Source organism: Cotesia glomerata, linkage group LG10, assembly GCF_020080835.1.
Source record: "Cotesia glomerata isolate CgM1 linkage group LG10, MPM_Cglom_v2.3, whole genome shotgun sequence".
Taxonomy (NCBI): domain Eukaryota; kingdom Metazoa; phylum Arthropoda; class Insecta; order Hymenoptera; family Braconidae; genus Cotesia; species Cotesia glomerata.
In genome coordinates this window covers 7,540,967-7,558,153 of record NC_058167.1, presented here as the reverse complement: position 1 = coordinate 7,558,153, position 17,187 = coordinate 7,540,967, and the positions used below count along the sequence as shown (strand labels likewise).

The 17,187-nt window shown below is 30.0% G+C and overlaps 1 protein-coding gene across 1 annotated transcript in view; it reads left to right on the top strand.

Annotated features, from left to right (window-relative positions):
- The window catches only part of LOC123272391 (protein vestigial), a 57,981-nt gene that overhangs the window by 27,977 nt on the left and 12,817 nt on the right, over window positions 1-17,187 (top strand). Inside the window, exons 2-3 of the mRNA XM_044739126.1 lie at window positions 9,805-10,027; window positions 10,147-10,299. Coding sequence (XP_044595061.1) covers window positions 9,805-10,027; window positions 10,147-10,299 — 376 coding nt within the window. The remainder of the gene's footprint in view (window positions 1-9,804; window positions 10,028-10,146; window positions 10,300-17,187) is intronic.

Here is a 17,187-nt window from a genome sequence, read left to right as displayed (position 1 = left end):
AGACAGCCGTTCTAAAGTTATTCAGACGTAAACTTCTAAATGTATAAAATTTTGATTATTCAAGTATTAAACTGATACAAATTAATTTATTACTGTCTTAAAAATTATTTTTATTTGTAAAATTGGTTCTGATGCACTAACATTTTCATAAAGCTAAAAAAAAAAATTACTCATGTATCAAATTTTTTTCTTCTTTATTTCATTTACTGTAAGAAAATCATGACCCGAGTTTAAGGAAGTTCGAGCGAATCTAATGTAAAAAATAATTTCCAACTTTGAGCTTTGAAATTAAGTATACGTATAAATAAATACGTCATTAATCTAATCCCAAAATTCGGAAAAGATTCACCGTTTAGTTACTTAGATATTAAATTTTAAAAATCACATATTTTATCTCCTTATACACGGGCTCTTATGGCGGACAAACTTTTGTTGAGACTTTAATTATTTTTTTCAATATTAACCTCCCAACTTTAACGCATAAAAAACTATACACAAGAAACTTGGATTATTGCAAAATATAAAAAAAATTTAATAATAATACATTACCGATATAATTTTTGAAATATTTAAAGTCAAATTTTATGTTTGTAACTCGTTTATCGTCAGCCATTTATTCGAATAAAGATTTGACAACATCGCGTCAACAGCTGAGAAAAAAGAAAAGGATAGAAATATAGTTACAGAGAGAGAAATATTTAACTCACACACTCATCCACGTCTCAGTTATGGGTATAATCAAGCGCGCTATTGCCAAATCTGTTTATTTAATCCGGCAAGTAATAAATACGAAAGTCATTTTATTACTTTACTTTATTAAATAAGTAAAAATCATCAATTATTAAATTGTTTAAATTATTTTAAATCAAAATAAAGAATTTTGACGAATATTTCGAAGACTAAAATTTAAAAAAAATTTTAACATTATTTTGACTCATTAGTTACGCTCGAACTTCCTTAATGAATTAAATTTTTAAAAAGTTTCACGGAATTATCAATTTATTACTCTACACGGAGGGAAAGATAAGTTTGGAAAATCAGAAAAGTGCACGTCTTATAACGCTCATTTATCACAAAAAAATCTGGAAAACGGTTGACCCTAAAGGCCATCCCTGCAATTTCCGCTAATTCCATATCTGAGCGCTTAAAATTGCACTTATGAGGTTTTTGAGCTCTTCAAGACAAAAGTCTGATAAAAGTTTCGATTATTCGTTAATTCATTCAAGAGTTATTGCACTTCGAAAGTTCAAAAAATAGTGTTCTTTGAAACTTTTATCAGACTTTTGACTTGAAGAGCTCAAAAACCTCATAAGTGCAATTTTAAGCGCTTAGATATGGAATTAGCGGAAATTGCAGGGATGGCCTTTAAGGTCAACCGTTTTCCAGATTTTTTTGTGATAAATTAGCGTTATGAGACGTGCACTTTTCTGAGTTTCCAAACTTATCTTTTCTCTCCGTGTAAACTAATAAATTGATAATTCCGTGAAACTTTTTAAAAATTTAATTCATTCTACTCGGGTCATGAATTTCTTACAGTAAATGAAATAAAGAAGAAAAAAATTTGATACATGAGTAGTTTTTTTTTTAGCCTTATGAAAATGTTAGAGCATCAGAACCAATTTTACATATAGATAATAATTTTTAAGACAGTAATAAATTAATTTTTTGCCCTCCGGGCGGAAAGTGACAACTTTCGTCCCGCTGCGCTAAACTAAGTTGCCGCTTTCCGCCTTCGTCGGACAAAAAAATAGTATACACTCCACGGGAAGTAAATAAGAAAGCCTCAGATCACATGTTTGTTGACCTCGGCTTCGCCTCGGCCAACAATTACATGTGATCTGAGACATTTCTTACTTTACTTCCCTAGGTGTGTAATATACTATTGTATCAGTTTAATACTTGAATAATCAAAATTTTATACATTTAGAAGTTTACGTCTGAATAACTTTAGAACGGCTGTCTTTATGATAAAAGTGTGAGAGACCTTTTTTGTAGAGCGTTGAATTTTCTATAAAAATATGCTATGGATTTATTTATATGAGGTGCGTATGCCGAGCTAGAAAAATAAACAAAAAAAAGAATTTCCTTTCCTATGTTATTTAAATGGGAAATGAAAAATTAGGGACAGACACCTCTAAATATTTATATTAAGAGCTTCGCTTTGAACAGGCTTCTGTTCTCACCTTCATGCAAGTTTTCAGCCTGTTTTTTCGTTGAAAAAAAAAAAGTCGCCTAAAATTGAAACACCCTAATATATAGGCCATTCTATGAGAAGGGGGTTTCAATCTAGAAGAATTTAACATTTGAAACAGTAAAAATTCTACTTTTAAAATATATATTTTATCAGTCCAAGCAAGTCAAAAATTATAGTTTGATTTTTAGCGTTGCGTTTAAAATTTACCATTTTACTTTGTAAATATTGAGGTTGCTTGTATTGGAAATTTAGTAACTGTATTTTATATTTTTTACATATCATGTGATTATTTTTTAGGTACGAAATGATAAATATCAAAGTCAAAATTCTTAATTATTATACATTAACATTTTCGACATTCACATAGCGATTATTACTATTTGAAATAATATTTTCTTCCATGTAAAGTATAAATTGTAGCATTTGAATGATAAATATTATAAAGTAATCATTAAAATCTCGATTTTACTGTTTGAAATGGTAATTTTTAGCATTTGATCATTATTTATTATAAATCGACTATTATTTTTTACAATTTTTTTTTTTTCCCGTATAGAAGCTCCTTAAAGGGATAATAATTAATATTATTTATTTTGTTTATCTTCAAATTTTTTTTTTTTTTTGTAATATCTAATGGCAATAATGTCTCGGAGGTTACTAAATCTTTGATGCCGGCAAACCAAAGATAAGCGATATATAATATATATTCCCAGTAATTTTCCATTAGTTTATTCACTTTACCCTCCTCGCAGTTCCTTCCCTAATATAATTCCAATGGTACAATAGACGAGAGCGCCGACGAGGTGATTTTCCGTCTAGGCATTGTTCAACATTCAATTAAACTCGAGAGTTTAAAAATAGTTTTATCGTAATACAGTCATACACGAAGAAAAAAATTTTGCTATAGGAACTCTATAGTAGTTAGTTAGTTGTAAAAAGTTCCAGTAGGTTAACGTATTCTTATAGTAACAATACCGTTTAGCTTCTGCAACTCTACATCGTTGAGCTCTGAGAGCTAAACGTTATTTACCTCTCACAAGTCTACAGGATCGTTCTAAGACTATAACAAATTTTTGGAAGTCTGCTTAATAATTTTTTTTTACGATTTAGCATTGATAATTTAATAAATACATGCGGCAGAATGAATTTATATTGCCAAGAATAATTGTATATGGCAAATAAAAATAGTATTATAATAGAAATAAAATAATAATAGAACTTATATTACAAATAAAAATTATTTGTAAAAGAAAAATATGGTCGTCACAAAATTATCTCATTTTCTTAATTATATCAATAAATATTGGACATAAAATCACTACTGTATATGCACGAAAAAAGATAAATAAACGAAAACTAATTTTATTTTTTGTTAAATGGGGTCTTTTTAATGTATTCCCATAACTTATCACTTATCACAATATATTCAACTAATAAATTAAATTAACAGTCACTGCAAATGAACCTTGAAAAACCATAAATACAAAACTGTTCTAACGAAATTCAATTTGACAAAAAAAAACCTATTTCCTTAAATAAATAAATTGGGAAATTAATTGTCCTCATATATTTTTAATAATATAGATTAGTAACAAAATAATTATGTTTGGCATTTTAGAAAGTTATGAAATATGTCAGCGCACTCCACTACTGCGCAACGTAGGGCGCTCTCAACTATATCATTTGGCTCTGAGAACAATCCCGTAGAGCTCTGAGAGCTCAACAACATTGAGTTATCAGAACTAAATAACATTTTGTTACTGTAACTCTACAACGAACAGTAAACTGTGTATAGTTGTGGTAACTCTACAGTTACGTTACCAGAACGAAATTTTTTTTTCCGTGTACCAATAATCTATATATATATATATATATATATAAGATTTCCACCTATATATTGACTCATCACGATATCTCCGGAACCATAAGGTGTAGAGACTTGAAGGGGGGTTGCGGGGGCGTTAACAATGGAAAATTCCCATTTTCAACCTATAGCTCCTATCGACTCCAAATTTGGTAGGAATCTCCTAAATGTAATGTAGAAATAATCTGAGAAGGAATTTTCTGACAATCTACTCCTAATATGAATTGCGGGGGTGGGCGTTAACAATGAAAATTAAAAATTTCCGAGCTATAGCTCCTACAGACTCCTGATTTTGTATGAATTTTCTGTAAGTGATGTAAAAATAATTTATGAACGAATTTTACGATATCCCTCCCCACAGGAGGTTGCGGGGGTGGGTGTTAACAATAAAAAATTTGAATTTCCGAGCTGTAGCTCCTAAAGGCTCCAAATTTGATAAGTATCTGCTATATGCGAAATAGAAATGATCTAAGAGCGGATTTTATGACAATCTACTCCCAATATCGATTGCGGGGGTGGGCGTTAACAATGAAAATTTAAAATTTCCGAGCTATAGCTCCTACAGACTCCTAATCTATATATATTTATGAGATTTCCACCGATATATTGACTGATCATGATATCTCTGGAACCATAAGGCATAGAGACTTAAGATTTGATATAAATATTTCTTTCGCCGAGTAGAGGTCACCTAAGAACGGATTTTACGAAATTCCACCCACAAGGGGTGTTGCGGGGGCGTCAACAATGAAAAATTCCCGTTGTTAAACTATAGCTCCTACACGCTCCAAATTTGGTAGGAATCTCCTGTATGTGATGTAGAAATGATCTATGAGCGGATTTTATGATAACTCATCCCCAATAAGGATTGCGGGGGTGGGTGTTAACAATAAAAATTAAAAATTTCTTAACTATACCTCCTATAGGTTCCAAATTTGGTAGGAATCATTTATATGTGATCCAGAAATGACCTAAGAGTGGATTTTATGACAACCAAATATGGATTGCAGGGGTAGGTGTTAACAATGAAAATTTTAAATTTCTAAGCTAAAACTCCCATACACGGAAAAAAAAATTTCGTTCTGGTAACGTAACTGTAGAGTTACCACAACTATACACAGTTTACTATTCGTTGTAGAGTTACAGTAACATAATGTTATTTAGTTCTGATAACTCAATGTTGTTGAGCTCTCAGAGCTCGACGGGATTGTTCTCAGAGCCAAACGATATAGTTGGGAGCGCCCTACGTTGCGCAGTAGTGGAGTGCGCTGACATATTTCATAACCTTCTAAAATGACAAACAGAATTATTTTATTACTCCCATCCATATTATTAAAAATATATGAGGACAATTAAGTTTCCAGTTTATTTATTTAAGGAAATAGGTTTTTTTTTTGTCAAATTGAATTTCGTTAGAAAAGTTTTGTATTTATGGTTTTTCAAGGTTTATTGTGATAAGTTATAAGTTATCGGAATACATTAAAAAGACCCCATTTAACACAAAATAAAATTTGTTTTCGTTTATTTATCTTTTCTTGTGCATATACGGTAGTGATTTTATGTCCAATATTTATTGATATAATTAAGAAAATAAGATAATTTTGTGACGACCATATTTTTATTTTACAAATAATTTTTATTTGTAATATAAGTTCTATTAGGGGAGGGAGGGGCAAAATGGGGTACTTAAGAAACCGTTACGATTTTAAGGACTTAAATATGCTGATTTTTCTCGTTTTCAATCGTAATTGAAGGAAAATAATCAAATTTCAAGTTGCCGTAGAAAAAAAAAGTTTTTTTTTTTTTGCGGGCAAAATGGGGTACCCCCTGAAAAAGTGAAAAAAAAATTTCATTATCAAAAAATGAAATATCGTTAAAAAAATAATATTTTCTTGTCGATAAGTCTACGAAAAAACCCAGAGACATGAACAAATCACCCAAAAAAGATACATTGTTAGTTGAAGCAATATACAAAAATTGAGGTAGCAAAAAAAATTTTTAAACTTTGTAGTCATTTTTGACGGGTTTCGCTTGAGTAAAAATAATATCAAGATAAAAAAAATAGTTCTCTTGAGAAGATTCTAGTTTTTGTATCTCCCGGTGAAAAATTTTTTAGACTCTTAGTTTTCACGCAATTCCAAGCAATAGCACGAAAATAAAGATTCGTTATTTTTTGGTACTCTCTTTTTTGATTTAGGGATTCAGGAAAATTTTTTCAAGTTGAATAATCTTGTAGGTCTAAAGATCTTACTTTTTAAATTAAATATCTCACAAGCATACCAAATAATTTTGAAGAAATTGGCGGCCTCTGACTCGATTTTCTTGGCATTGATAGTTAAATTATAACATCAAAAATAATCCGAGAATAAATTTAGAAGTTATTTGAAAAAGATACTCTTTTAGAATGGTTAGTTTACGATTTCTCTTCGACACATTACCCGATTTTGATGCGGTTTGCAGCAGTCAACGTCGTTTTTTAAATTTGAGAGCTAATTAGATTTTGGAATTAATCGTTAAATGAAATTAATCCTAAATATTCCTAAGTCTTTATTAAAATTTTGTCGCAAGGAAAATGAATTTCAATCTTAAATTCATTTTGAATCATAATTTTTTTGCATGGGCTGTTTAAAAGCTGTTAAAAAAAAAAAGAAAAAAGTTATTTTAAATTTATGAGAAAATCTAAGTTTCGCTAAACCCTATCGAATGGCGCGAATGTCGTTCAAAACAGTGGAGCCGCTCGAACGTTATTAGAGGTGTATACACACACACACACACACATACACACACACACACACATACACACACACACACACACACACACACGCCGACAGACATCCTCGTAGGAATATTAAGAATTACTTCCTAGGACATTAAAAATGTGAAGATCAGATTAGAACTTGATTTTCGAAAACTGACATGGAACCAATGACTCCCTCTTTTATTTTTTTTTTTTCAAATTTAGGAAAAGAAATCTTAGATGTGAAAAAAAATGTATTATGATGCACAATGACGATAAAAGTTGCTGTAAAAAAGTTTGAAAAAAAAAATTTTTTTTTTTTTTAAATTGAAAAATTTTTTTTTCTCTTAAATTATAGGAAATGACGTTAAAATATATTTTAGAAAGCTGAAAGAGCTTTTTGGAAAAAAAAATTTCTTTCACGAAATTTTGGGGGTACCCATTTTGCCACCCCTACCCCATTTTGCCCCCGCCCCCCTCCCCTATTATTTTATTTCTATTATAATACTATTCTTATTTGTCATATACAATTATTGTTGGCAATATAAATTCGTTCTGCCGCATTTATTTATTAAATTATCAATGCTAAATCGTAAGAATTATTAAACAGACTGCCAAAAATTTGTTATAGTCTTAGAATGATCCTGTAGAGTTGTGAGAGGTAAATAACGTTTAGCTCTAAGAGCTCAACGATGTAGAGTTGCTGGAGCCAAACGGTATTGTTACTATAAGAATACGTTAACCTACTGGAACTTTTTACAACTAACTAACTACTATAGAGTTCCTATAGCAAAATTTTTCTCTCCGTGTAGGCTCCGAATTTGGTAAGAATCTGCTATATTTGTGGTAGAAATAATCTAGGAGCGGATTTAATGATAACCTACTCCAAATATGGATTGCGGGGGTGGGTGTTAACAATTAAAATTTTTAATTTCCGAGCTATAGCTCCTACTACAAACTCCAAATTCGGTGGGAGTCTTCTATGTGTGATGTAGAAGTGATCTAAATAAGGATTTCAATAAATTCTACCTTCAATAGCGATTGCGGGGGTGTGTTAGAATTTTCAATTTCAATTTCCAAACTGTAACTTTTATAGACTCTAAATTTGGTAGAAATCTTCCGGTATAATTTTTCTGTCAAGTTCAGCTAAGAATGGATTTAATCAAATTCCAACCTCAGTAGAGATTACGGCGGCGTTAACAATGAAAAATTCCCGTTCTTAAACTATAGCTTCTATCGACTCCAAATTTGGTAGGAATCTTCTGTAAGAGATATAGAAATAATCTATAAACGAATTTTACGATATCTCACCCCACATAGAGTTGCGGGGGTGGGTATATACAATGAAAATTTTGAATTTTAAAGCTATAGCTCATACAGACTCCAAATTTTGTAGACACTTTCTGTAAGTGATGTAAAAATAATTTATGAACGAACTCTACGATATTCTACCTCAAAGAGAATTGCGGGGGCGTTAACAATAAAAAAATTCCCGTTTGTAAACTACAGCTTCCATAGACTCCAAATTGGGTAAGAATTTTCGGTAAGAGATGTAGAAATAATATACGAACGAATTTTACGATGGCTTACTTCACAGGGGTTTGTGGGGGTGGGTGTTAACAAACAAAATTTTTATTTTCCAAGCTATAGCTCTTACAGACTCCAAATTTAGTAAGAGTCTTCTATATATAATTAGAAATTATTTAAGAACGGACTTTACAACGAATTACCTCCAATAAGGATCGCGGGGGTGGGTGTTAACAATAAAAAATCCTAATTTTCAAAATATAGCTTCTAAAAACTCTAAATTTGGTAAAAATCTTTTATTTCTCATGTAGAGATCATCTCGCAATGAATTTCAATAAAGTCTATTTCCGATAGGAATTGCGGGGGTGGGTGCTAAAATCTAAAATTTTAATTTCCAAACTGTAACTTCTACAGACTCTAAATTTGGTGAGAATCTTCGTGTATGATGTCAAGTTGAGCTAAAAATGGATTTTCTCAAATTATAACCCCAAAAGGGATTGCGGGGATGTTAACAATGAAAATCTCTCATTTCCAAACAAAAGTTTCTATGGACTCGAAGTTTTGTTGAAACCTTTTGTTTATAATGTAGAAATTTTCTCGAATAGGATCTTACGAAATTCCTCCCCCATGTAGGAGTGTGGGAGTGATAATTGTCAAAAAATTCATACTTCTCAAATACAGTTCCTATAGATATAGAATTTGATAGAATCTCAAGAGAAGCAGGAAATTACGGGAATGGCCTCTAAGGTCAACGGATTTAAATATTTTTCTTTCTTAATAATTATATTTTCTCACAACAATCGTCTCTTTGGCAGTGGCAAAAAAAGTCATTGTAAGGTTTCCAAAATTTAACTTTACATGTAGCTATTCAGTCAATGGACTAAAAATTTTACATGCATTTTATTTTTGCTGATCACATAACCAATGAATTGTTCTTATTACCGGATCGCGGGAATGTAACAGATTGAAATGAATGCATTTTCTAAGCACTTGAGATGTGGAAAAGGAATTTGGCTATTTATTCTAAGAGAATTTGTTGAAAACATGTACAAATAAGTTTCTATGAAAAATTGATGTCACGGAGGAAATTTAAATTAACGACAAAATTCGTCGTACTTTAAGGTGGGCAAATTTCAGCTTCACTTTTGAGACGTGCAATTGCTTTAACTGAAACTTTCAATGACCATTTCAAATTATTTTCTTTGTGTCAATCATTATTCATTTTTTGAAAAAAACCACTGGAATGTTATACTGATTGCACATTGAAAGTTACAATGAATATTATTTAGAATAATCACAGGGATAAAAGGTACGGGCCAATCCGATGAAATTTGGAATCTGTGCAAATCTAAACAATACTCCCATTAAATTTCAAGTCTAGATCTCTAAAAATACAATTCTATGAAGTGCCCAGCGGAGCGGGCGGGTAACAGCTAGTTTTAATTAATATTATTTATATTATTATTGTTGTTATTATTACAGATAAATGTCCATCAAAGATCACTAGAAACAGCAGCAGGACTAGAGCTTTGTGCAGCAGCAGCAGTAGCAAGTGGTAGTGTACCTCAAGGTCAGCCAAGTAGTACAGGATCAGTAGGATCAGCACCAAGTCCAGCATCGCCTCGACCTACACCTCAATCAAGACAGCAGTCATTAGGCGCCTCCCATCCTTCTCGAACTCTAGACGACGATCGATCTGCGGATGGTAACGTAATCTTAGCTGTCATGATTAATTTAACTCTAATAAATCTAAAATTAAATTACAGTATAGTAATGTTGTGATATACAAGACTAATACTTGGAATATTATATTAAAATATTCAGGAGCCGGAACGACAGCTGATGATTCGGATGACGGAGAAAGCAGAGCGCAGTATGTAAACGCAAATTGCGTGGTGTTTACCCATTACCGTGGAGACGCGGCTTCTGAAGTTGAAGAACACTTTCAGCGTGCTCTGGCCCACGACAAAGTAAAAGGTTTGTTGGTATAATGTTGTAGTATATTATTATTGCTATTATTTAAACAAGACACTACATACTAACAAGCCTCGTACATTATAATATATCCTACTATCAATTGTTCGGTTTGTCGTGACAAAGCGGTAAGGTTTAAATTCTCTTCACGTCACCAATAGCGGGATAGAAAAAACTAAAAGGGAAATAAGTTGGTGGTAAACCAAAGAAGACAATGAGATACTGTTTTAAAATAAAATAAAAAAGGAGGGTTGGCAAACGATCAGCATTGCGGCTATATCCGAGTCGCTAAAGGCCACATTTATCCGGCCGCAATTCAGGATCATCGGTTCACTATCCTGGTTAGAATTCAAGACAACACCGACCTAATTGTTACGTGCCTAGCTTTTATTATTCTGGTTATACGCTTATTCATTTTATCCTTACTCCTACCATTCTCTTTTTTTTTAATGCTCCTTCATCCCTTATTTTCAAGCTCAACAGTCAACTCACGGGCGTCTTGTTCTTATTTTTTAAACGCCATTCTTTTCTTTTAGCTGTACAGTGTTGTACGTTATTCTCTTAATTTATTTTTTCTCATACTTTTTTAATTTTATTTTTCCGTGTTCTTTTTCCGTACACGCACTAGCGGTAAATTAAGAGCTTCTCGTTTCTACTTGCAAGCCACAAAAGTGACGTAGATGAGTAGAATGAGGAGGCATGAATACTAAGGAACGATTTTAGCCTGTGGAATGCCAAGAGTCTAATGAACGAATATATATACTTTATATACTTACTATCTACCTACCATTTTTTAAATTCTTCACAACATTAATATTAATATTAAAATTTTACTACTGAACAATAATATCATTCATATGAATATCAATAAAAAATAACTCTAACATTTGCAACAATTGACAAAAGCATTGGATAAATCCGTGGTTGACTTTTAACTTGAAAGACCGAGAGGAATTTTCGTTGTGTCAAGAGTTATAAATATATATGTGTGTACATTTTAGAATTATTTACCCTTTAATCTCAAACTCATAGTTTATATTATTGCGTTCTTACGTTCTATCTTCTATCTTAGCTTCTCCAGGAATACGGCACTATAATTAAACATGTGCTGACGTTTTAATGACGTTAATTAATTAATTGTTATTAGTCATATCGTGGTGGTTTATACAGGACTTTAAATGATAATTTTTAGTGAAATTTCAGCATACTCTGAATTTACAAACTCTTTGATGTAATAAGACACCTATTTTATATCACACACAATAAATGATTTGGATATTAATGTTAAGGTAAAGTACCCAGTAGTTGAACAGGTTTCAAAGTAGAACGTATTTGACCCTACTTTTAGTAATATATAAAGATGTAATTATTAGTTCGAATTAGTGATTTTCATGAAAATATAAACAATTCTGAATTGATTGAAGCCCAAAATAACGCAGATAATTGAATATTTATATTTTGACAACGTTTTTAAGATATACTATGAAAGGAGTAGTAGTTGAACAATCAATTCTGACAACCCGCAATAGTTGAACACTCCGGGAGCAGTAGTTGAACTAATAAAATATATGGCAATAGGCATACCAAAAATTTTCAACGTTTTATTGAAATATCCAAAGATTTATAACATATTATTGAATAATATTAAAAATAACACTGAGAATATTTAATACGTTCATTTAAAAATGAGAAATATTTGTATTTAATTTTTTAATTACATTTTTTATGAATGACAAAGCAAATTTTCAATTATAAATAAAAAAAATTCAATTCAAAACGTTCAATAATTTTTCACTATAATTTTTAGCTACAAAACTTATTTAATTTGCAGTAATTAATACAAATCACAATGCTGATCACTAATTTATAAACCTAAAGATTATAGAGTGCTGGTAAAATTATACGGCCTCAGCTTGTTCAAGTTCTGGATACCGCTTTGAAAATTGGGAGGTGTAGTTAGACGCTAAAATTTAATATAAAAATTATAGTTTATGTCTTTGCATAAAAATCAACTTTTAAGTTAACAAAAACATAATTTTTTTGATTTATAATTGAAAAAACTTACAGAATCAATTACTGTATCATTGAATAATTATATTATGCACATATTATAATAAATTTACGAATTTTTTATTACAACAATTCGAAAAGTCTGTTCAAGTACTGGTCCCATTTTTATGTGTTCAAGAACTAGGTACTTTACCTTAAGTATACTAACTTATTTAAGGGAAATTAGTTTCTAAAAAAATGATATTTTATTTAAAAAACACGTGTATGGTGATAATAATGGGTGTACGGTTAAGTTCCATTAAAAACAGTAATAACAGCAATTCCGATAAATTGAGCGCGTACACTGAGAAAACGGTTTGTTTGATTCAAATGCACAGATTTATTTGAAATGAATCAAAAATATTTATTTAATGTTAACAAATTTCTTTTATTTGAATATATATTACTTTGAATCAAATACTACTTCGTTTTATTTATTTATTTATTTTAGTTATTAAACATTTATTTCATTCAAATAAAGATTTGTTAACTATTAACAAATCTCGCTTCAAGTAAATTACGCTTGGTGTCGCTATTTTTGAATGTAAGAGTATTGTTTACATTTTACTTTTTTTGTGACCATCCACTATTTCTTTTATATTTATTTCACTATAATATCAATTCATCTATTGATCTTAATTACAATAAAAAAATGCTTCTAAAAATTTTCACTTATAATTTTTATTAAATTTAACATGTGAAATTTTTTAATTAAAATTTTTTCATAAAATAATTTTATTGTTATAAAAGTCGAAAAAATTTACAGATGTCTGTTAATTTATAATAATAAAGTTAGTCGACATTTTTTATTTTTTTATTTTGCTTAATGTATTAAATTAGAACTAAATAATATTTTTTTTTTAATTGCACTTACAGTTTTTCGAATTTTTTACAAATGAAATTAAAAAAAAAATTTTTTTGTAAAATTTTTTTCAATAAAAAAAATTCTAAAAATTTTTAGATGTCGGCTAACTTTATTGTCATTGTTCATTTCAGTATAATTAATAATTCCAAAAGAAGTGCCCATTTTACCCCAAACGTTCGATATGACCACTTTTACAACTTTTCTAACCTAAAACTAAAAATCATTGCTTTGAGTATATTCAAACATACCATTTATTTATAGTTAAAAAATCTGATTTGGTTGAAATATACGATTGTTAGCACCAAAGAAATATTTGGTAACTATAAACAAATCTGGATTTCATTCAAATATATTATAACTTTGTCTCAAATAAATAAATTTATTTGTATTAAATAAATATTTCTGGTGATATTTAAATAAGAGATTTATTTATAGTTAACGAGCCTCATTTCATTTAAATGAATTGTTTTCTCAGTGTAGTCGTTACGCGTCGTAGCCTCACATTTATTTAACGCCTCACTAATATGTGCAGTACTGATGAACATGTGTATGTAATATGTAACAAAATGAGAGGGGCTGAACGTTGATGAATTTTGATTAATACTATCGCCATCATCATATATAATAAAATAGCAAAACTGCTATAGTAGTCTTTCACTCCTGATAAAATTTCATAACAAAACTTTTGAATAAAGATCAAGATTAAAAGACAGTGCGAGTGTACGATATAAGTTATTCGTCGGTTTTATGGGATCTGCAATTACTTGACGACACATACAGAATATGTACAACAACGAGGGCTTGGGATCAAAGACACCGGGTGACATACGTTACAACGCTCTAAATCGGAGTAACAAGCCATCGAGTCGTGTCAGGACATCAATTTTCAGTTTCTCTATCTTCCAAGACTTGGCTCTTTAACTCAACAGATAAAATGCATAATAAATAAAATAAACAGGGGATGTTTAAGACATTGTTGGTATTAATAATTTTTTAACTATAAAAAACCAAATGTCTATGTACACGTACTATATACGTTTTGATTAATTGGCGTTATTGCGAATATGGCAAAAGACGACGTGAAAGTGTTGTCAAGTGTGAGTAAATGAATAACATCTACGCATCAACAGCACTCGCGACATCTTTATAATGGGGAACAACTTTTGGAGTGACGCCAACAAACATGTATCTAACCAACTCACATATTCATCACTGAGGGTGATATATTATTAACACTATTTATTGATTTTTTGGCAATCGCTTATCAATATCATTAGAGATTGGAGTTTTTAATAAAATAATAATAATAATAATATCAATATCTATAGAAGAGGTTGTTTGCATAACTGTTGGTTATTTAGTATTGCTCTTCGGCATCAAGAGATTCATTGAGACGCACGCAGTTAAGATATGCCGCTGCACATGCACTCACAAGACACAAGACACAATAATAATGCCGACTGGATAAAACCGACACTCTGTTTCTTTAATTGCGTTAATAAATAAAGCTCCGTCTTTTGCGGTTAAGTACTTTGTACAAGAGAAGAGATATCGCTTACCAAAAGCATTGCCTGTCAAAAAATAAATAATATTTTTATTTTAATTATCTTATTAATTGAAACTAAATATAATATTATTATTATAACTATTGTTTGAGTCGTTGATGATGAATAAAGAAAGAAGAGGTAAACCCGAGTCGAAATTTTAAAACTCTAGTTCAACCTAGTAGAGCCTGATTCCTTTGATGTAGACATATGCCGCTCTGATTTAAGAACCTTTTTCAACCTAACTCGTCTTATGTCAGGGTGAGGAGGATTGAATTGGGGTTTAGTTTAAATTTTAAGAATCTGTTTCAACCTAACTCGTCTTGCGATCAGGGTGAGGAGTATTGAGTCGAGGTTTAGTTTAAATTTTAAGATTCTGTTTAAACCTTATACGTCTAAAATCAGGTTGTAGAAGAATGAGCTGGTGTTTAATGAGAATTTTATCGCGTAGGCTTTCTAGGGTGAAACAGAGACTTAAACTTTATAAATTTTTCAAAGTTAATAATAGTAATAAAAATTATTATCATAATTTCGAAAATGTATCAATTGATGGATATTAATGGCCAAAAGACAAATACAATTAAAAAAATTTAATTATTTCAGTGATTTAATACTTTTTTTTTTTTTTTATTAAAGACTTTTGCCATCAACAAAATATAAAATTAACTATTAAATTAAATTGATTGGCGAGCATTAAAGCAACAAGATAATTAATAAGAATGAAATTATCTTTAGTCATGAACAAAAATTCTTAAGCTAAGAAATTGTTTTTAGCTTGAAGAAGTTTAAATTAATTAAAAATTTGTTGGCAAAATTCTTGGGCCGTCATACTTCACCTTTCCATGTACGTACGTTAAAAAAAGCTAAAAGTTATATAAGTTCTTATGGTTCTGTTTAAGAGGGAAAAGGCTGAGATAACAATTTAAGTTCTATTTCTTCGATTGACTGAAAAATAAACATAATTGTAAAATCTAAAGTCTATGATTAATGTTTTTATATATATTCTTTTGGTTTAAAAAAAAATCTTTACACAAAAAAAACGCTTTCAACTTAGATTCGTAAATTGATGAGCTAAAGTGTATAAAAATACCAACATAAGTTACGACGCAAAGGTAAAGAAAAATAATTTAACTCATCATCTAATTTTTTTTCTAGGATTCATCAGAATTAGTTAAAATCAATTGTTTAATAAACAATATCATTTAAAAAACAATTGTCTTTATTCGCATTCAAACGCCAATACATAGTTTGAATATATCATTGTGTATTTGCGCTTGCTAAAATTAATGTAATGTAGTAAACTTCAAAGTAGTTTTTTTGTAATCTAAATTTTTTCTTTTCTTGAATTAAGATAATTTTCTTATCAATAGAAATTTTTATCGCAAATATTTTTAAAAACAAATTTTCTTTACATGTCTTTATTTTTGCAGAACTAAAAAGATATACAATTTTAGAATTACTCTTTCAGCTTTTATAAAACAACACACAAAAATGATCAAAAGGTATTTGAACGTATTTATAACAACTTATTCTAAAAAGTGAGTATTCATGTTGTTTCAAGAATCAAAAAATTTAGGCAATTTTCGCGACAAAATTTTTTAAGCACTTAAGTGTTGTAAAATTGATGATAATAATGACAAAAACAATTACCATGGTAAAAGAAATAATAATAATATTTAATCACATGAGGTAATTTTAATTTTGTCAGCTGTAGCTTAAATAGAAAAAAATTTTCTTGCCAAATGACAAGTCTTCGAGTAGCAGAGGGGATCCAATCTAGCTTCGTAATCGAGAGGTCGTGGTTTCAAATCCCAGTAAAGCTGAGTTTTTTTCAACGGATATTTGTGTTTTCATCGTTATTTCTTCTGTTTCCATTTCGATATCATTATTCATGTATAATTATAAATAAACACTATTGATAGATATAATTACCTTGACCGTCAAGCGAATAATACCTTGAAGTAACTAACAATTGGTTAATAATTTTTATCTTTTTTTTTTTTTTTTACCATGAATATAAACCAATTTAGGCTGTATAAGGTTGAAATAGATTTTAATAAAACCATGCCTGACACTTTTTCGTCTGAGGTACAAAAATCCTATCTATTGCGCAAGCCCAGCTAGGCTCTAAAAAAATGAAACAGGGTTTTATTAAGAACCTTCCTCGGCCTTAACTCGCCTGAAAATGCAGTTAAGTAGGCGCTACTAGGTTGAAACAGAAATTAATTTCAACGTAGATCGCTATATCTTAAACTCTATTTCAACCTAGCACACTCTGACTTTAGTCTAGCTAAGTTGAAACAGAATTTAAGCAAAATAAAATTTCGACTCGGCAAGTGTTAAAGGCCGTATTAAAATGTTTGAATAAATAAGTAAGTGATAGAGAAAATAGGAGAAAGGATCAATACTAATAGTTTGTTGGGAATATAGTGA